The sequence below is a fragment of the Mobula birostris genome, chromosome 2, assembly GCF_030028105.1.
Source record: "Mobula birostris isolate sMobBir1 chromosome 2, sMobBir1.hap1, whole genome shotgun sequence".
In the NCBI taxonomy this organism is placed as follows: domain Eukaryota; kingdom Metazoa; phylum Chordata; class Chondrichthyes; order Myliobatiformes; family Myliobatidae; genus Mobula; species Mobula birostris.
In genome coordinates, this window is record NC_092371.1 from 101,704,698 (window position 1) to 101,727,707 (window position 23,010).

At 42.2% G+C, this 23,010-nt stretch overlaps 1 protein-coding gene across 1 annotated transcript; it reads right to left on the reverse strand.

The window, feature by feature from the left end:
- Nucleotides 1–2,120: 2,120 nt before the first annotated feature.
- Nucleotides 2,121–17,532, reverse strand: LOC140210775 (G-protein coupled receptor family C group 6 member A-like). Its single transcript, XM_072280052.1, has 3 exons — nt 17,263–17,532; nt 4,556–5,176; nt 2,121–2,339 (listed from the first exon to the last, which is right to left on the reverse strand). The coding sequence occupies exons 1-3, from the start codon at nt 17,530–17,532 to the stop codon at nt 2,121–2,123; spliced, it is 1,110 nt and encodes a 369-aa protein (XP_072136153.1).
- Between the last annotated feature and the right edge of the window lie 5,478 nt (nt 17,533–23,010).

The window sequence follows — 23,010 nt, forward strand, 5'->3', positions numbered from 1 at the left end:
GTCAATCAAGATTTTTTTGTAAGGAAAACATCCTGACCATGGCATATTTTGTCAGGTGCCTCCAAGTACCCCAAAGCCACATCTTTAACAATTGACTCAACATCATTCCCAACCACTGAGGTCAGACTAATTGGCCTATAATTTCCTTTCTTCTGCCTTCCTCCCTGTTTGAAGAGTGGAGTGACATTTTCAGTTTTACAGTTATTCGGAACCATGGCGGAATCCATTGATTCTTGAAAGATCATTACTCATGTCTCCACACTCTTTTCAGCCACTTCTTTCAGAACCCTGGTACATAATCCATTTGGTTGAGGTGACTGATTTACCTCCAGACCTTCTATTTTCCCAAGTAACATCTCCCCAGCACTTTCGGCAACTAAACTCATTTCTGTCCCTTGATACTCTTGAACATCTGACTTCCCCAGACTCCCACAGTGAAGACTTGCAAAATACTTCTTCAGTTCATTCGCCATTTCCTTGTTCCCCAATACTGTCTCTCTAGCATCTTTTTCTGGCACTACCTGCTCTCACCTCTCTTTGACTCTAGAAATCTGAAAAAAAGAATTCTGGTATCATTTTTTGATATTATTGGCGAGCTTACTTTCATATCTCATCTTCCATCCCCATGGTTTTTTTTATTTAAATCTATTGGCTTTCAACTACAGTATTTCTCAATCCTTTAACTTCCTTCTATTTTTTGCTGTATTATGTGCTTTTATCTTGGCTTTGACTTCTCCTGTCAGCCACAGTTACATCATCCTGCAGTTAGAATACTTCTCCTTCTTTGGGTTGTATCTATCCTGCACTTTCTAAATTGCTTCCAGAAACTCCAGCCATTGCTGATCTTCTGTCATCCCTGTTAGTGTCCCTTCCCAACCAACTTTGAAGGAGGCAAAGTGTAGGAATAATGGGAGCCCTTTCTGGCAGGCTGCCAGTGAGTAATGGTGACCAAAGGGGTTGCCCTGGGACTGGTTCTTTTTACATTATGTCGATGAGTCGGATGATGGAATTGATGCTTTTGTTGCCAAGTTTGCAGATGGTAGTTTGCACGATGAAGATCAGTGGAGGGGCAGTTAGTGTTGAGGAAGCAGAGAGGCTGCGGAAGAACTTGGACAGATTAGGAGAATGGACAAAGAATTGGCAGATGGAGTACTGCATCAGGAAATGTATAATCATGTACTTTGGAAGAAGGAACAAAAGTGTAGATTATTTTCTAAATGGGGACAAAATTCAAAAATTTGTGATGCAAAAGGACTTGGGAATCCTCATATAGGATTCCCTAAAGGTTAATTTGCAGGTTGAGTTGGTGGTGAGCAGGGCAAATGCAATGTTAGCATTCATTTCACAAGGTCTAGAGTATAAAAACGAGAATGTAATGTTGAAGCCTTGTAAGAAATTGGTCAGGCCACATTTGGAGAATTGTGAGCAGTCTGGGACCTCTTATTTGTGAAAGAATATACTGACATCAGAGAGGGTTCGGAGGAGGCTAACGAGAATGATTCCAGGATTGAAAGATTTATTGTATGAGGACCATTGGATGGCCCTGGGCCTGCACTCAATGGAGTTCAGAAGAATGGGAAGGATATCAGTAAAACCTATTGAATTTTGAAAGACCTAGATAAAGTGGATGTAGAGAGAATGTTTCCTATGGTAAGAGAGTCTAGGACCGGAGGGCACAGCCTCAGAATAGATGAACATCCATTGAGAATGGATGAACTTCTTTAGTCAGCTAGTGGAGAATCTGCAGAATTTGTTGCCACCAGTGGTTATGGAAGCCAGGGTATTGGGTATATTTAGAGCAGAGTTTGATAGGCTCTTGACAAGAATGTGAAAGGTTATGGGGATGAAGCAGGAGAATGGGGTTGAGAGGGGAATGGTTTAGCCATGATGAAATGGTCTAACCAGTGTTTCTGGAGCTGCAACATTACCTCACGACTCCTGAATTCAATTCCCTGACTAATGAAGGCCAACACGCCTTCCTAATTACATTGTCAACTTGCGTTGCAACTTTGATGGAGAAATGTACCAGGATCCCAAGGTTCCTCTGTCTCTCTACACTGCAAGAATCCTGCTATTAACCTCTTTAAGATATCAATTGTATGGTAAGCTTTCCACATCAATTAGTTAATCCCAACCTTTCCAATTCTTTTGACTGCTTCATCATAAATGTATACAACTTTATCGGGAAGTTTGTATTCGCCAACGGTTTTGAACTTGGTAACGTCTTCTTCCATCTCCCAGTGTATTAGGTCATATCCATTGATGGAATCCCCAGATTCATCAAAATAGAAAAGTCTTTTAGCCTCAGCAAACTTTACCATTCTCATTGCTTCCAGTAACTGCAGAAAGAAGGCAAAATGATTATTGTACAAAACATTTCAGCAGGAATAGGAACTGATAATATTTGCCCATTGTCCTGATATTTGCCATATGAAGAAATGGGTGGTGGAGTTGAGATACGTCTCTACCAAAGGAGGTGGAAGGTATTCCTTCCCTCCGCTAGCCTGCAGGTCACCCTTGGGCAAGGGGTAGCCCCCCGATCAGGTTCACACAAAGCCATGGAAGCAGGTGGTGGATGGTCATGTGAGCAGCTGATGCGTATCACAAGTCCTGGTTATGTGGCCACTGACACTAGGTGGCCAATCTCTGAAGAATATTGATAATACTTGTCTTGTAAAGACACTGCCCAGAGGAAGGCAATGGCAAACATTTTCCCGTAGATACATTTGCCAAGAACTATCACAGTCATGGTCACTAATGTCATATGACACAGCACATAACGAATGAACAAAATTGAAGAAAATCACGAGGTTATCTATGTAACCATTACCAATTTAGTTACTGAGGGAACTCTGTTTTCCCAATGAGGAGTATATATTTTGTTTTCCTACAAGGGCATTCTACAATAAAAGAACTTGCATATCTGGGTAATGAAAAGTTATTCATGCCAAGTGGCAGATATAACTGTAAATCAGGTTTTTTTTTCACTTGCAATGTGTTTTCAATCTTTCAAAACATTTCAAGGTCTTTAAGTATATCAAAATAATAGAAGATTGACTTTTCGACTTTTAGACAGAGATTTTGTTTAAAGAAATTCATAACAGTATTCCTTTTTCTTGCTTGTGTTATGCACTGGAACAGTGATCTACATTAATCATACATTTTGATCTGATAGTTCTGAAATAATGGATAATGAATTTGAATTGTGAGGGTCCCATAACAAAAATTGCTGTCATTCTAAATGAAACACAAGAGATTCTACAGATGCTGGATATCCAGAGAAACATACACAAAATGTTGGAGGAACTCAGCAGGTCGGGCAGCATCTATGGAGAGGAATGAACAGTCAACATGTCAGGCTGGGACCCTCCATCAGGACTGGAAAGGAAGGGGGAAAAACCCAGGGTAAAAGGTGGGGGAGAAGAGGAAGGCGTACAAGCTGGGAGGCAGTAGGTGAAAATTAGGTGATGGGGAAGGTGGGTGGGGAGGGGGGATGGGATGAAGTAAGAAGCTGGGAGATGATGGGCGGAAGAGGCAAACGACTGAAAAAGAAGGAATCTGATAGGAGAGGAGAATCAAGCATGGGAGAAGGGAAGGAAGGGGCCAATCAGAGGGATGTGATGGGGTGGTGAAGAGAAGGGAAGGGTTCAAACTTTAGCAGTACAAAGTCCAAGTAAATTTATTATCAAGGTAAGTATATGTCTCCATATGCTGTACCTACTTGTGATTAATTTTCTTGCAGGCATTTATAGGGAAATAAAGAAGTACAATAGAATTTATGAAAAACCACACATAAACAAAGACTGACAACAATAAACGAGCAAGAGAAGATAAATTATGTAAATAAAGAAGAAGTAACACTGAGAACATGAGTTGTAGAATCCTTGAAAGTGAGCCTGGAGGTTCTGGAATCAGTTCAGAGTGGAGCGGAGTGAGCTTACAGAATGTGCCAATTACTATGCAGTTGAAGGGATATCTAAATATTACTTTATAGTCTAATTAACTCCACCATGAACGGTCCCAAGTCCAGCTGTGAAACGAATAGGGTTGTGCATGGGGCTAACAACCCCATTCGTAAAAACCCAGAGCTACAGAAACTCCAACAGAATCTCCAAAGTCCTCATCCCTGGGAGAGGAAGGAGAAGATAGGCTAGACACCTGAGGACAACTTGAAAGACTGACCAGCCAGAGGACTCTGGCAAGCTGCTGTCAGCCGGCTATGCCCCAGTAGGGGCAATGGGTTTGTGAATAAATTATATTTAAATTAGAATAAATTTTAGCAAAGAAAGAATAATATTAGACTAAAAATATCTACCCGCCATGGTGGAAAATCAAAATTTCTTTGACATTTTCCTTCATGACATTGTAGGAGAATCCTCAGACCCTGTGCAATGGATTTAATTGCCAAGTATAGCGCATAAGTGACACCCAGCTCAATATTATGACTGATATCATCTTCAGGGACGATGTCTTCATTCATTTTTTCGCAGTTCAAAGGTTGTATCAGCTTCTTGTCCTGCTGGAATAGGCACTGTGGTGTGTTTGAACTGCATACTTCCGTGTAGTTTTTGTTTTGCTTCGAACACGTGGAGCGGAGTTCCCAGTATTTCTCAATGAACTTGTTATATCCCTCGGCTGGAGGCTTCAGGTTCCTCAAGTGCGACAGAAAACCAGGAATACATCCCGTTTTGAAAGAGAAGCCCAGAATGTTTCCTACTGTCTTAATATTCTTCATCTTTGCTACTGCTCTGGACATAGACCAAGCATCACTAGCAAGCCATGTCCTCCTAATGCCTCGGCGAATAATTTCATTGAACAGTTTAACGACGATGGCTTGTTTAGCAAATAGAACAATGACACTTGCATTCGGAGTGCTTTCAATTTTTGAGATCAAGGTCTGTATCCGTTGGGTACTCTGATCATCACACACGTAAGTTGGAATCTCTTCATTGAAACCAATACAGATATTCTGCTTCTGAGCCTGAAGCCTGAAATCAGTCACTGCAGACATGCCATATTCATCATCGGTCGCGATGACCCCTACCCAGTTCCATTTAAAATAATTGACTAGTTTGGCCAGAGCTTTCGTCTGATGGACATCACTGGGCACAGTGCGCATAAATGATGCAAATCTCCCTTTGTTACTCAGGATAGAAGTAGATGATGCAAAACTAATCTGTAAAACATTCAGAATAAAGAAAAGTTAGTCAATGAGACTAAGGTCAAGGTAAATATTAGGCACAGAGAGAGTATTCAATTTCAAAGTCAGTCAAATTAAATTTATTATCAAGATTTAAGATTCAAGTTTCAAGATTCTTTAATGTCACTTCCAGCACACAAGTGAAAAGCAGAACAAAATAATTATTACAAGCACTAACACCCACTGTGATGAAGTGGTTTGAGAGATTGGTGATGAAACTTATCAACTCCTGCCTGGCATGAGAAGTTACCCGGTTCTGCTCCAATATGCCTACCACCTCAAAAGTTCCACAATAGGTACCTTTTCATTGGCTTTTTGCTCAACCCTGGAACATCTGGACAGCAAAGATGTGAACATCAGGGTGTTTTTATCAACTACAGCTCCACATTGAGTACTATTATCCACTCAAAACTAATCCATAAGCTTGAACAACTTGGCCTCAATACTTCCCTGTGCAATTGGATCCTCGATTTCCTCACTTTCAGACCTTATTCAGTTCAGATTGGCAAAAACATCTCCTCCACAATGTCCATCAGCAGCTGTGTGCTTGGCCCCTGTTCTACGTGCTTTATGCTTATGACTGTGAGTCTGAGTACATATCCAATATCATATATAAGCCTGCCGATGAAACCATCGTTGTTGGTCAAATCAAGGGTGGTGATGAATCGGCACCTAGGGGGGAGACTGAAAATCTGGCTGAGTGGTGCCATAACAACAACCTCTCGCTCAATGTCGGCAAGACCATAGAGCTGACTGTTGACTTCAGCAGCAGCACACGGGAGGTCCACGAGCCAGTCCTCACTGGACGATCAGAGGTGGACAGGGTTGGCAACTTTAAGTTCCTTGGTGTTATTATTTTGGCGAACCTGTCCTGGGTCCAGTACTTAGGTGCAATTACGTAGAAAGCACAGCAGCACCCTTACCCCCTAGGGAGTTTACAAAGGTTCAGCGTGACATCTAAAACTTTGACAAACTTCTATAGATGTGTGGTAGAGAATATAATTATTGGTTGCATCACAGCCTGCTATGGAAGTAACAATGCCCTTCTCTGAAAAATCCTACAAAAATATAGTGAATATGGCCAAGACCATCACAGCTAAAGCCTTCCCCACCACTGAGCTCATTTACATGGAGCTTTGTGACAAGAAAGCAGCATCCATCATCAGGGACCCCCACCACCAGGACATGCTCTCTTCTCATTGTTGTCATTAACATGAAGGTACAGGAGCCTCAGGACCCTCACCACCACGTTCAGGAACAGTTAACACCCCTCAACCATCAGGCTCTTGAACCAAAGCGGATGACTTCACTCAACTTCACTCACCCTGTCACTGAACTGTTCCCACAACCTTCAAGGACTCTTCGTCTCATGTTCTCAATATTTATGGCTTACTTAATTATTATTATTATTATTTTTCTTTTGTATTTTCACAGTTTGTTATCTTTTGCATGTTGGTTGTTGGTCCGTCCTGTTAGCAGTGGTCTTTCATTGATTGTATTGTGTTTCTTGGGTTTGCTGTATATGCCTGCAAGGAAATGAATCTCAGGGTTGTATATGGTGACATATATGTAATTTGATAATAAATTGGACTATGAACTTTGAAAAATAACAATAAGACAAAGAACACAATAATAAAAAGCAATAAATGCAAATATAACCATATAACCATATAACAATTACAGCACCGAAACAGGCCATCTTGGCCCTTCTAGTCCATGCCGAACTCTTACTCTCACCTACTCCCATGTACCTGCACTCAGCCCATAACCCTCCATTCCTTTCCTGTCCACATACCTATCCAAATTTTTTTTAAATGACAAATTGAACCTGCCTCTACCACTTCCACTGGAAGCTTGTTCCACAAAATATATATGATAGCTTATATACAATGATTGATCACAAACAAGATAAAACCTTTAGATGCTGCAAATCCAAGCAACACATGCAAGATGCTGGGGGAACTTAACAGGCCAGGCAGCATCTATGAAAAAGAGTAAGCAGTCAACGTTTCAGGCTGAGACCTTTCCTCAGGACTGGAGAAAAATAGATGAGAAGTCAGAGTAAGAAGTTGGGAAGAGGGGAGGAAGAAGCACTGTACACAGTAGTCAGTGACAGGTGAAACCGAGAGAGGGGGAGAGACTGGGAGGTCGGGTGGTGAAAGAGATAAAGGGCCGGAGAAGGAGGAGCCTAATAGATTGATTGTACGTACATAAAGTGACGCTAGGTACAGAAGTGTCTGTACATGAGGTGACTCTGACGGAAAATCATAAATTAGTGGTGGTGGGTGAAGGTGTTGACCAGCCTTACAGCTTGGGGACAGTAGCTGTTTTTGGGTCTGGTGATCCTGGCGTGGATACTGTGCTGCCCCCTCCATGACGAGGAGGAGTCCATGAGCAGTGTAGGTAGGATCCTTCAGGATATTGCAGCCCTTTTTCTGGTACTTTACATATAGATATGTAAAGTACATACTGTATCTGTCACCTTAGATATCCTGAGATTCATTGTCTTGCAGGCATTTACAGGAAAAAATACATTAGAATTTGTGAAAAACTATATATAAACAGGCAAAGACTGACAAACAATCAAGCGCAAAAGAAAGCAAACTATCCAATAAAACAATATAATATTGAGAACATGAGTTGTAAAGAGTCCCTGAAGGTGAGTCTGTTGGTTGTAGAAGCAGTTCAGAGTAGTTGTGAATAAACATCTCATTAGTTCAGGAGCCTGCTGGCTATAAGGTATTTACTGTTCCTGAACCTGGTGTTGTGGAACCTAAGTCTCCTGTACCTCCTACCCGATGTAGCAGTAAGAAGAGAGCATGGCCTAGATGTTGGAAGTCCTTGATGAACTTTCTCGTGGTAGCATCCGTTAGTCTCGCGAGACCATGGATCTGCACTTGGAAGGTCTCGCTTGTCCTCTCCAGGGCGCACGCCTGGGCAAGGTTGTATGGAAGACTGGCAGTTGTCCATGCCGCAAGTCTCCCCTCTCCACGACACCGATGTTGTCCAAGGGAAGGGCAAGGGCTGATACAGTTTGCACCAGTATCGTCGCAGGAGTTGCCAGAACAAGGTTGAAGGCAACGTTGGACTGCCTTAGGAACTCCAGCTCCAGATTTGTCCTCAGGGTTTACTCCCGAAGCCTTTCCTATGAGTGGGTATGGCTGCAAGGCAGCGGAGGTTTGAAATCAGGATTTTCTCTCTCTTAGGTGGACTTCCTTCCCAGGTTGATGAGTTCCATTTACCCGAAGCACTGGTTTTAAGGCGCCAGGACCCGCCTTCGCTCCTTCTCCTGTCAGTAGAAACAATTCTGCCAGGCTCAGAGGCTAAGCCACACGAGAAGGCCAGGAGTTGGACTTGGTTGTCAGAGGCTATTTGAGGTGCATGCCGTGAGGAGCACTTTTAGGTTGTGGGAGCTTGTCCCCACTACCACCCCTCGGCTTGACAACCTTGGAACATTTCTTGTGGTAATTCTCCATGAAAATGTGCTCAATATAGGCAGGGTTGTTTTCTGTGATAGACTGGGATGTACCCATCATTTTCTGTAAGCTTTTCCATTCCTGAGCATTGGTATTTCCTAGGCAGGCCATGATGTAATCAGTTAAGACACTCTCCACTGTGCATCTATAGAGATTTTGCAAACTTCTCAGAAAATAGAGCTGCTGAAGTTCACCTGTAATCCTGTGGAAGAAGTGGCAAGGTTGAGTGGGTGGGAGCAGAGCAGGGGTTCATCAGTAGGGAGGCCCTGTCTCAATAATAAATTAGCACATTAAGTTTGTACATACGTGCATCTTTAATTGTGTTTTGTATATTGTCTGAAAGTAGACAAGTTCCTCAACATACCCCTGCTGTTTGAGGAGACGCACAGGAGTAGGATAGATTGGCTGGTTGAGTGTGTTGAAACAATACCTCGCACTCAATGTCCGTAAGACCAAGAAACTGTTTATGGACTTCAGGAAGGGCGAGGAATCAGAACATACACAGGTCCTCATTGAGGGTCAGCAGTATATACATTTGTCAAAGTAGAGTGGAGAGTGAGTTTGTAAACTGGGTGGGAGCAAAGGATGTTGGGGATGGTGATGATAGATCACCACGGGATGAGTGTGGGACAGATTGCAGAGAAAGAATTCCGGGGCAGGGGTGGGGGAGAGGGTGGGGCACAGGAGAAGATACACCCAGCTCTGAGATACCAGGCAAAGTCGTTTGATTCTAGACAATTAGTTTATTGATCATCACAGGATGTTACTCTGGTGCTTCCTGCTCTCTCCCTATCTCTTTCTCCTTTCCCAACCGTGATTCTGTTCTCCCCTGCCCCCTTCCCACATTCAGTACACAATAGAGACGGATATCAGAATCAGGTTTATCATCATGAAATTGTTTTTCTTTTTGTGGCAGTAGTACAGTGCAAAACATAAAATTACTGCAGTACCGAACAAAAGTCTTGGGTACCATAGCTACATATACATGCATCTAAGACTTTTGCACAGTACTTTATGTTCAAAGGTTGATTTATTATCAAAGTATACAACTCTGAAATTCTTCTTCTCCAGATAGCCACAAAACCAAGAGAGAAAAGAACAGCAGCATGATCATCACCCCCCAAATCACGCCCCCACCCCCCTGCACACAGCTAATGAGAAACTTCAGTTGAAAAACACAGAATATAAAAAAACAAGAAGACTGAAAAAGTCCATCGTCCAAGTCCATATTTAAATCCATATCCAAAATGTAGAAAGCCTGGGTAACATTCTTTGGGCCCAGTGACAGCCTTCCCTCTCCAGTAGCAGAGTGATCCCCACCAGCGATCAAAGGACAGGCATCTGGTGCTCACCCTCTGCATTCGCCTTGGTGTTTCAATCTCACTCCTTGCTTCAACAGGCAAACTGGAGCTGAACATCGGCTCACGGCCTGACCTGCAATGTCCTCGCCACGAGGTTTGTGCACGCTGCTTCTGCCTCCCGGAATCCTCTAGGAGACTGCGGAGCACTGGAACACCCAAATGACCTCCAAGTGGCAAATCACAGGTTCCAACGGTTCCAGAGTCACATTCAAGACGAAAACAGATGTAAGAGGCATAAAAGATATGAAATAAATGATTTTTTTTTAGATTATGAAGACACGCAGTCCTCTTTTATTGTCATTTAGTAATGCATGTATTAAGAAATGATACAATATTTCCTCTGGTGTGATATCACAAAACACAGGACAGACCAAGACTGAAAAAACTAACAAAACCACATAATTATAACATGTAGTTACAACAGTGTGACAATACCATAACTTGATGAAGAAGTCCATGAGCACGGTAAAAGTTCAAAGTCACTCAAATGTCCCACATCTCACGCAGACGGGGAGAAGGAAGAAAAACTCTCCCTGCCATACCCGATCACGGTCCGACTCTGAGTCATCCGAAAACTTCGAGCTCTGATCAGCTCTCCAACACCAAGTACTGAGTGCCATCACTATCCGAGCGATTTGACCTCCTTCTCGGTTGCCAACAGCAGGCAAAGCTGGGGATTTTGAGGCCTACCCTCTGAAAAATTCCCAACCGTGCAGTAACGACAGCAGTGAACGAACGTTTCAGAAATTTCTCCAGATGTTCCTCTGGGCTTTCATGTCCATTCTCCATCAAATCAGAATTGTCCACGGCCCCTATTTAACAGATACGATACAATTTTTCATCAGAGGGCTGCGCACGTGCGGCACGCTGCTTCTCTTCTCCTCCCGCTTTAATAGTCAATCCAGAAGCAGTCAACCATGGGAGCATTGTATGCAGACACCAGACTGTATTCTAATCCTGATATTACTCATTTGATTTCTAGCCCAGAATTTGCTTTACTAGTTTTTGCATCAACAGCACAGTTACATAAGACCATAAGACCATAAGACAAAGGAGCAGAAGTAGGCCATTCGGCCCATCGAGTCTGCTCCGCCATTTTATCATGAGCTGATCCATTTTATCCTATTTAGTCCCACTGCCCTGCCTTCTCACCATAACCTTTGATGCCCTGGCTACTCAGATACCTATCAATCTCTGCCTTAAATACACCCAATAACTTAGCCTCCGCTGCTGCCCGTGGCAACAAATTCCATAGATTCACCACCCTCTGACTAAAAAAATTTCTTCGCATTTCTGTTCTGAAAGGGCGCCTTTCAATCCTGAAGTCATGCCCTCTTGTACTAGACTCCCCCATCATGGGAAACAACTTTGCCACATCCACTCTGTCCATGCCTTTTAACATTCGAAATGTTTCTGTGAGTTTCCCCTCATTCTTCTAAACTTCAAGGAATACAGTCCAAAAACGGACAAACGTTCCTCATATGTTAACCCTCTCATTCCCAGAATCATTCTAGTGAATTTTCTCTGCACCCTCTCCAACGTCAGCACATCCTTTCTTAAATAGGGAGACCAAAACTGCCCACAGTACTCCAAGTGACGTCTCACCAGCGCCTTATAGAGCCTCAACATCACATCCCTGCTCCTATACTCTATTCCTCTAGAAATGAATGCCAACATTGCATTCGCCTTCTTCACTACTGACTCAACCTGGAGGTTAACTTTAAGGGAATCCTGTACGAGGACTCCCAAGTTCCGTTGCATCTCAGAACTTTGAATTCTCTCCCCATTTAAATAATAGTCCGCCCGTTTATTTTTTCTGCCAAAGTGCATAACCATACACTTTCCAACATTGTACTTCATTTGCCACTTCTCTGCCCATTCTTCCAATCTATCCAAGTCTCTCTGCAGACTCTCCATTTCCTCAGCACTACCGGCCCCTCCACCTATCTTCGTATCGTCAGCAAACTTAGCCACAAAGCCATCTATTCCATAATTCAAATCGTTGATGTACAATGTAAAAAGAAGCGGCCCCAACACGGACTCCTGTGGAACACCACTGGTAACCTGCAGCCAACCAGAATAGGATCCCTTTATTCCCACTCTCTGTTTCCTGCCAATCAGCCAACACTCTATCCACCTATGTAACTTTCCTGTAATTCCATGGGCTCTTATCTTGTTAAGTAGCCTCATGTGTGGCACCTTGTCAAAGGCCTTCTGAAAATCCAAATATACGACATCCACTGCATCTCCCTTGGCTAGCCTACTGGTAATTTCCTCAAAAAATTGTAATAGGTTTGTCAGGCAGGATTTTCCTTTAGGAATCCATGCTGAGTTCTGCCTATCTTGTCATATGCCTCCAGGTACTCTGTAACCTCATCCTTGACAATCGACTCCAACAACTTCCCAACCACCGACGTCAAGCTAACAGGTCTATAATTTCCTTTTTGCTTCCTTGCCCCTTTCTTAAATAGCAGAGTGACATTTGCAATCTTCCAGTCTTCCGGAACCATGCCAGAATCTATCGACTTTTGAAAGATCATCGCTAATGCCTCCGCAATCTCCACAGCTACTTCCTTCAGAACACGAAGGTGCATTCCATCTGGTCCAGGAGATTTATCGACCTTTAGCCTATTCAGCTTCCTGAGTACTTTCTCTGTCGTAATTGTGACTGTGCACACTTCTCTTCCCTGCCACCCTTGAGTGTCCGGTATCCTGCTGTCTTCCTCAGTGAAGACTGATGCAAAATACTTGTTCAGTTCCTCTGCCATCTCCTCATCTCCCATTACAATTTCTCCAATATCATTTTCTATCGGTCCTATATCTACTCTCACCTATCTTTTACTCTTTATATACTTGAAAAAGCTTTTAGTATCCTCTTTGATATTATTTGCTAGTTTCCTTTCATAGTTAATCTTTTCTCTCTTAATGACCTTCTTGGTTTCCTTTTGTAAGGTTTTAAAAACTTCCCAATCCTCTGTCTTCCCACTAATTTTTGCTTCCTTGTATGCCCTCTCCTTTGCTTTAACTTTGGCTTTGACTTCTCTTGTCAACCACTGTTGCATCCTTTTTCCACTCGAAAATTTCTTCTTTTTTGGAATATACCTGTCTTGCACATTCCTCATTTCTCGCATAAACTTCAGCCACTGCTGCTCTGCTGTCTTTCCCGCCAGTGTCTCTTTCCAGTCAACTTTGGCCAGTTCCTCTCTCATGCCACTGTAATTTCCTTTACTCCACTGAAACACCGACACATCAGATTTCGGCTTCTCTTTTTCTAATTTCACAGTGAACTCAATCATGTTATGATCACTGTCTCCTAAGGGTTCCTTCACCTCAATCTCTCCAATCACCTCCGGTTCATTACACAATACCCAATCCAGTACAGCCGATCCCCTAGTGGGCTCAACAACAAGCTGTTCTAAAAAGCCATCTTGCAGACATTCTACAAATTCTCTCTCTTGAGATCCAGTGCCGACCTGGTTTTCCCAATCTACTCGCATGTTAAAATCCCCCACAATTATCATAACACTGCCGTTCTGACAAGCCTTTTCTATTTCCTGTTGTAATTTGTAGTCCACATCCCTGCAGCTGTTTGGAGGCCTATAAATAACTGCCATCAGGGTCCTTTTACCCCTGCTATTCCTTAGCTCAACCCATAAAGATTCTGCACCTTCCGATCCTATATCACCTCTTTCTAATGATTTAATATCATTTCTTACCAATAAAGCCACGCCTCCCCCTCTGTTACATGCCCAGTGGGTTGTGTGTGTGAAAACATCCCACTTAAAGAGATGGAGAATATCTTCCATGGATTTTTGTATCTGTACTTACCTGGTAGATGGGAACAGAGTCTATAGAGGTGAGTCAAAGCAGCAGCGAGGTCATGGACCTTATACAGATTACAGAGGAGGAGGTGTTTGCTGTCTTGAGGCAAATTAAGGTGTATAAATCCCCAGGGCCTGACAAGATGTTCCCTCAGACCCTACGGGAAGCAAGTGCAGAAATTGCAGAAGGACTAGCAGAAACTGCCAAAAACACACCCTTAGTGACAGGTGAGGTACCGGAGGATTGAAGGATAGCTGGTGTTGTAGTGGCTGTTTAAGACAGGCTCTGAGAATAAACCAGGAAATTATAGGCTGGTGAGCCTGAATTCAGTATTGGGTACGTTACTGGAAGGTATTCTGAGAGACTGGATACATCAGTACTTGGATAGACGGGTTGAGTGGGGACAGTCAATGTGGTTTTGTGCATGGTAAGCCATGTCTAATCAATCTTATAGAGTTTTTTGAGGAGATCACCAGGAACATTGATGAAGACAAGACAGTGGATGTTGCCTACATGGACTTTACCAAGGACTTTGACAAGATCCCCCATGGGAGGTTGGTAAAGAAGGTTCATTCATTTGACATTCAAGATGAGGTAGTAAATTGGATTAGACATTGGCTTTGTGGGAGAAGCCAGGTTGCTTTTCTGACAGGAGGGCCGTGACCAGTGGTGTGACGCAGGGATTAGTGCTGGTTCTTTGTTATTTGTCATTATTATCAATGATCTGGATGACAATGTGGTGAACTGGATTACCAAATTTGCAGGTGACACAAAGATTGGCGACGTTGTTGTCAGCGAGGAAGGCTATCAAGAGCTTGCAGCAGAGTCTGATCCAGGTGTGAAAATGGTCTAAAAAACAGCAGGTGGAATTTAACATGGTCAAGTAAGTGTGAGGTATTGCACTTTGGGATGACAAACTAGAATGGACTTAGACAGTGAACACTAGGGCACGAGGAGTGTTGTGGAATATTGTGTGTGGTTTTGGTCACCTGCATATAGGAAAGATGTCAATAAGATTGAAGGAGTACGAAGAAAATTTACAAGGATATCACCAGGAGTGAGGACCTGAATTATAGGGAAAGATGGAATAGTTTAACACTTTATTCTCTATAGCATAGAGGAAAGAGGGAGGCTTGATAGAGGTATACAAAATTATGAGGTGTATAGATAGGGTAAATGCAAGCAAGCTTTTTTCCACTGAGGTTGGGTGAGACTAGAATTAGAGGTCATGGGTTAAGGGTGAAAGGTGAAATGTTTTACAGTGAACATGAAGTGAACTTATTCAGTCAGAGGGTCGTGAGAATGTGGAACAAGCTGCCCTTGGAAGTGCTGGATGCGGGTTCAATTTCAACATTTGAGAGATTTGGATAGGTACATGGATGGGAGGGTATGGAGGACTTTGGTCCAGGTGTAGATTAGTAGTTTGGCACAGACTAGATGGGCTGAAGGGCGTGCTTCTGTGCAGTAGTGTTCTATGACTCTATGTCTCTATGTGGAGAACTACAATACAGTTTATTCTGCATTATGGTTCTCCTTAATTCAGAATTAGATCCCATTTCTGTTTATTCCCCTGCACAGATGCTGCCTGACTTGCTGAGTTCCTCCAGCATTTTGTGTGTGTCATTCCAACAGTCCTGTCAGCAATACACTGGAAAAGTACTGTTTCATTCTAGATGACCTGCGTCCCCAATGATCTCATAGAACACTACAGCACAGTATAGGCCCATAATGTTGTGCCGACCTTTTAACCTATTTTAAGATCATGCTGGCCCTTCCCTCTCCCATAACCTTCAATTTTTCTATAATTCAAAAAAGACCCTGTGACCATAAGACATAGGAGGGTAGTCGGCAAGTGTTGCTATGTTTCCAGCACAAGCATAGTAAAGTTCAAATGACATTCATTTTCAAAGTATGTATATATTACTTAACCTTGAGATTTGTCCCCTAACAGGCAGCCACAAAACAAACAAACCCAAAACAAGCCCTATATATCTGAAAAAGACTGTCTAACACCCAATGCGCAGAGAATACAAAACACATCATGTCCACAAAAAAATAAAAGAATGAAATAACCCATAAAAAATGACTTTCGAACACCCAAGGTGCAATGGAAAAAAAGCCATCATGCAAACAGTAACCGCAAGCAAATAGTGTTTCTGAACTGAAGTTCCCAAAGCGAGTCCGAGACTATAGTTCAATGCAGAGCAGAGCAGGTACCTTAATTCGCCCATGCCTTGCCTCAGGCCCCAACACCTCGACCTTTTCAATCAGGTCTGATGCTTAAATCTCCATCCGAACAATGGGTTCTGCTAATTGGATATGCTGGACTTCACTGCCTTGATTTTGCTGTAAGTCTCCATCCGAGCATCGTGTTTAGCTGCGTCAATATGCTTTGGGGCCTGGACCCCCCGGCTTTGATTTGACCTGTGCCCGACCTTTCGTGCTGTTCCAGCTTCTCGGTGAGGGGCCCGCCACCTCTCCTCGCCTCGGTTCCGCCACATCAAGTTGCTTCCAAGTCCAAAGGGAAGTTAGAGACTATTACTTGCGATGATTGTTTCCCAGAAAAAATGTGACTAACAAAGTATTTAGTTGCTTTCCTCGTTTCATCGGCCACCAGTCGGAAGCCACTGAGGTTCACCAGCGGGTGTCTTAAACTGGAGTATGCCCACAACATACTAACCCTAATCCATATGTGTTTGGAAAGTGTGAGGAAACCAGAGCACCTGGAGGAAACCCATGTGGAACGTGCAAACTCTGTACCGACAGTGGTGGGAATCGAACCCCAGTTTTACAGGTGGTGCCATAATTGCATTTTGCTACCCACTACACTCCCATACAAATTCTAGACCTATTGACTGGTTTGGAAAGCTATATCCAGGACAGAGAAGAGGAGAAATTGCTTTAGCAAGAATCAGTGGAATTCATTGCCACGGACAGCTGTGGAGGGCAAGTCATTGGGTATATTTAAACAGATCGATAGGTTTTTGATTAATATGGGCGTCAAATGTTACTTGGAGCAAATAGGAGAATGGTATTGAGAGGGATAATGAATCAACCAGGATGGAGTGGTAGAGCAGACTTGATGGGCCGAATGGCCTAATTTTGTTTCTATGTCTTATGGCCTTCACTTGGGTGAACTCTTCCTATACCCTGTGAAGGGCATCCTATGCAAGTTCAAACACGCTGGGATCTATGGATGTGAGTCGATGAATGAACAGTCAAAGGGAAGTTGAATAATAATAATAATAATAATAATAATTTATTTATTGGACACATTTCATACAGACAAGGTAGTTCAAAGTGCTTTACAATGGGATAAAGTGTAAATATGAAAATGAAAGATAAGAAAGATGTTAGTTAATGGTAAAGTTAAATCAATAGGTTTTGAGCTGCCTTTACACACCTGAGGCATCAGCATCACATTGAATATTCTGGCCATAGGAATTGACAGTTCCGAATAGACTTCACCCACAACCGCTTTCACGATTGGCTTGTAATCAGTGTAGTTGCAGTGAACCTCCAGAACATCGCCTGTGGAGCTTGGCTTGGCAAGTAACTTCATCGCAGCTATTATGGCTTTGGAAGCATCTGAACACGTGTCATATATTTCATATCCGAGCTTAATACCGTCTAGTAGTGAAGAGTTGTTTATCATTTCGATGGTATGTATCATCCCCTGGACCCAGATGAAACTCTGGATGTCAAATCTTTAAAAGAAAAACACAGCCTTATTAATTGCTATGTTTTAGAAAGGTTAAATCATACTGACTAGCGCTGTCACTACAGCTCAGAAGCAGGAAGCAAGAACTAAACTAATACTGTTCCTTTAACAGCATCTATCTCAATCACTAATCTTCATCCCTGGAATATGGAGGGTAAGAAGGGAGGGCTGTTGTCACCATATTTCGGTCAAGGCTTGACAAGACTGAAACGAAAGTGAGAGAGGTAAATACAATGACCCAGAAACCCAGATGGCTGGAATGTGTGCATTCTCACATGAGTGATTACCATCTTCTTTCATCTGCCTGCCTGCAAGAGTGTGTAGACCTCGCAGTTCTGCTAGTTTATTTAAATTTTAGGTGTGCTTGTGTGCTATATCTCCATTTTGAAGATGTGAACTTTCCCAGCAAGGATCGTAATTGTTATCCACCCCTGATTTTCCGTGAAGGTAATGGTGAACCACCCTCTTGGAGTCATAGAGGCATGGAGCACTACAGCACAAAAACAGGCCCTTTGGCCCATCGAGATAATGTTAAACTGTTATTCTGCCTAGTCCGTTGACGCCGACCTGGATTGTAGCACCACATATCCCTCCCAACCATGTACTTAACCAAACTTAAATGCTGCAATTGAATCCACATCCACCACTTGCACTGGCAGCTCATTTCACACTCTCACCACAGCCTGAGTGAAGGAGATCCCCCTCATGTTCGGGACAAAGCAGTGCGTTCAGATACACCTCACAGACCTCCCTAGTCTGTTATAGATTTGTAGAGTCATAGAACACAATGGCATTGAAACAGCCTTTCAGCCCATCTAGTCTGCCTAGTACCATTTACGAACACCCATATTGCTGTCTATTTACTATTTCAGCAATATTTGAGTAACATTGCAAATATATTGCTTGATTAAGCATTCTTTTTGTATATATAATTCATTATGGGTTTTACTGTCTGTAAATGTATGTGAATGGAACATATCATCATACCACCTCATCGTATGCATGCCCCTCACTAAAAGTAATAACAAAACTAAGATACATTATTCCCTGCTCTGTGTTTCTACTTTCAATTAGTTTAACATTTTGGAGTTACAAAACATAACAGTGGTGATGAGTAAACTTTAAATGAACCCGCGACAACTACCTACCTGTTGAAGCTCAGGGAAGTTTAAAAAAAAGCAACAGAGCACATGTCTCTTCAGAAAAGGAGACAGAGATTATCAAGTTTAAAAAAAAGCAGAAAACAGATGAATTCACAAGTTCATGAACAGAGAGTACTAGGTGATAATAATCAAAAATACAAAAAACAGAGCAGAAATCGCTGGATGCATTGGAAACATAGATGTGGTCGATTGCATAAAAGATAACTGGAATATGTATACAGAACAAATTAAGCAGTATTTTGAAGGAAACAAAATAGCCAATGAGAAGTGAGCACCGATTTTGGTGAGTGCATTGGATTTAAAGGCATTCAGTTTGCTTAGAAGTTTGACTTTTCCAACGAAGCCAATCGAAATGAGCTTTGCTGATTTCATGAAAGTAATGCAGGAACATTTAGAACTGAAACCATTGTTGAATGCAGAGCAATTTAGGTTTCATAAATGGAACCAAAAAGAAGGGGAGTCCATTTCAGCGTACGTGGCTGAATTGAAGAGATTGTCTGAACATTTTCATTTTCATTTCAATGATGCTCTGAGAGATTGTTTAGTTTGTGGAATATTACAAGAAAGCCCTCAAAAATGGTTCATAATTGAAGCACAGCTCACATTTAAAACTCACAGTTAAATTCGCTGTATCAATAGAAACAGCAGATAGAGATGTAATTGATTTACCGTCAGGAACAAAAGTGACCATAAGCAAAATTGCAATGTTTAAACTGAACCAGCTTGGCTGAACAAATTGTGTTACTGTTGTGGCAGAGGCTCACATACACAAGACCAATGCAGGATTAAAGGCGAAACCTACAGAAAATGCAACAAAGTAGGACACATACAAAGAATATGTTGGGCAGACAAAAGTAAATTGAGTGCACAGGGAAGAGAAAAGGATAAAACATCAGGTTGTAGTTTCAAAAAGAGCATTAATCTGCATGTTGTTGATGAAAATTCTGATTATGATGAGAGTGACCAAGGACTGTACAGCCTTGAGATTTCCATCAAGAGACAAGCAATATGGCTTACACCAGAAGTGAACAGCATTTTAATTAAAATGATGTTAGACACTGGCTCAATTGTTTCAGTCATCCCACAAAATTAGTTTGAGCAGCTTTTCGAAGATACTAAAGTGAAGCTTACAGATATCCAGCTAAGAATTTATACTGGAGAAAAGATAATTCCTGTCTGAATGACATTCATAACTGTAAAATACAACAACCAACAAGCCACATTTGGCTCGTATGTGGTAAAAACAGGAGAGTGTGATTGGCTGAGACAAGTACAACTTAAATAGAGATCTATTCACCATTTGAATGACACATCCTCTGCTGGATCAACTGAAAGGGAATTAAGAAAGGTACTAGATGATGGCACAGCAGTGCTCAAGGATGGTATTGGAAACTTCAGACAGATCAAGGGTAAAATAGTGCAAAATGAAAATGCCACACTCAAGTTTTAGCAAATACTAACTTGAGGTTAATTTTCTTACAGACAGTTACAGGAAAGTAAAAGAAATACAATACCATCTGTGATAAAATAGCCAGTGAGCTATATCACATAGAGGCTAAAGGAATTCTTTCCAAGATTGAGTCGAGCCCACAGGCAATGCCAATGGCTCTAGTAGCCAAGAATAATCAGTCTGTAAGGATCTGTGGTGATTTTAACTTTCCCATCAACACAGTACTGAAGGTAGATCAATATCCTCTGCCTAGTATACAGGATATTTGTGAAGCCTTTGCGAAGGAAAACTCTTCAGCGAAGTGGACTTAGCTGAAGCTTTCCTGCAGATGGAGATGGGAGAAGAGTCCAAAGTTTTTCTCACCATCGACATTCACAAAGAGCTTTATCTCTATAATAGGTTTAGTCAGAAAGCTCTGGACCAGGTGATGCAACGCTGCCCAGGCACTCAGTTTTACTTGGATGACATCATTTTTACCGCTAAGGATGACAAGGAATATCTCCAAAATCTTAAAACAGTATTAAAAAGATGAGAAGATTATGGGACTATGTAGCAAGTGTGAATTTTTAAACTAAGCATCATTTACTGTGGTCACACCATTCACACTTATGGATTACACAAGTGAGGAGTGAGAAAATTCAAGCAGTAGTAGATGCCCCAAGGCCAAAGGACGTGTCATAGTTGTGGTCCTCTTTCAGATTTGTCAATTACTATAACAGACTCCTGTCAAAGCTGGCTACAGTGCTCCACCCCCATTGAACTCATTACTACAGATTGGGAAGAAATGGCAATGGACAAAGCATTCCAAATGACAAACGAAATGGTGACATCAGACACTGTGCTCACACATTATGATACACGTCGTCCAGCAAAGCTTGCCATGGAATGACAACACATCCAGAAGAATGGTGTCCAGAGCTGTCAGGACCACTTCCTCGTAACCCAGAGTCCACTCCCACAGCAACCACGGAGAGAGGCGTAGAGCCTGAGGTTGTTTCACAGCCAAAGTCTCCCCTGACAAGCAGAGTGATCCCTCTTGCCAGGAAACACGTTATCTCACAAGAGTAAGACATCCTCCACAGTGATTAAATATTTTGGCCTGAATGGGACATTTCAAAATTTACCATGCTGTGAATATCTGTATAGTAATTGTATTATATAGTTTAATGTGCATATACAGTAGTTGAGATGCACTCTATATTGAGTTGGAGATTATAGTTGAGCAGGGAGGAGCATTGTCTACTTAACACCAGTTATATTTGAGTAATATTGTAAATATATTGTTTGATTAAGCATTCTGGTTTATTTGAATAATTCATTGTTGATTATATGTAAAAGTACTTGAATGTTATACACTATCACGCCACACGCCACATGTATATGCCTCATTTAAAGTACCAAATGAAGTTAGACCCAGAATCCCATGCTTCCTCTCAACTGATCTTTATGTCTTGGTGTTACAAAAGATAACACATATGACAATAAAACCTTAAGACTCGGGAGCAGATTTAAGCTATCCAGCCCATCGAGTCTGTTCCAACATTCTATCATTGCTGATTTCCTTTCCCCATTCTCCTGCCTTCTCCCCATATCCTTTGACGCCCTAACTAATCAAGAACCTATCAACCTCTGCTTTAACTACATCCAATGACTTGGCCTCCACAGCCGTCTGTGGCAATAAATTCTACAGATTCTTCACCCTCTAGCTAAAGAAATTCCTTCTCATCCCTGTTCTAAAGGGATGTATTGAGGCTGTGCCCTCTGGTCCTAGATATCCCCAACATAGGAAACGTCCTCCCCACATCCACTAGGATTGGACAGTTTTCAATGAAATCCCCCCTCGTTCTTCTAAACTCAAGCAAGTGCAGGCCCAAAGACATCAAACGCTCCTTGTGTGTTAACCCTTTCATTCCTAGGATCATTCTTATGAATCTCCTCAGGACCCTCTACAATGGCAGTTGGTTTTTTTTACGTAAAAGGCCCAAAACTACTCACATTAGTCCAAGTGCGGTCTAAGCGAAGCCTTGTAAAGACTCAGAATTATGATCCTTACTTTTATATTCCAGTCCTCTCAAAATTAATGCTAAAATTGTATTGGCTTCATTATCACCAACACAATATTATGCAAATTAAGACCATCAGACTCTACGATATAGCAGCAAAATCAGGCCATTTGGCCCATTGAGTCTGCTCCGCTATTTCATCATGGCTGATCCAAGACATTCTGACCCTGACACCTGGGGGATAACATACCATCTGCGTGCCTTTATCGCACCCACAGAATCTGTATCTTTTCCTCTGATTATGGAATCGCCTATCATCACTGTAGTCCTCTTCTCCGCTCAGGTCTTCTGAGCCATATCACCAGACAGTGCCAGAGATCCACTGACAGATCGACCCCCTCAACAGTATCTAAAGTAGCATACTTATTATTGAGGGGAATGGCCACAGGCCGGCAATGGCTGTGCTTCCTTCTTTCTTCTTTCTTCCTTCTCCTTCTCCTTCTCCTTCTTCCTTCTCCTGACAGTCACCCAAAATTAACTTCTAGGTAATCCTGCACAAAGGTTCCCAAGTCCCTTTGCACCTCTGATTTCTGATACTTTTCCCCTTTTAGAAAATAGTCTATGTCTTTATTCCTTCTACCAATGCACATAAACATCCACTTCCATACAATGTATTCCAGCTGCTACCTCCTTGCACATTCTCCTAATCTGTCTCACCAATGACCTATACATAAACAAGAGATTTTACCGGTGCTGGAATTTCAGTGCAACAAACACAAATCAGTGGTGAGGAATAACGGTCAATGTTTCAGGC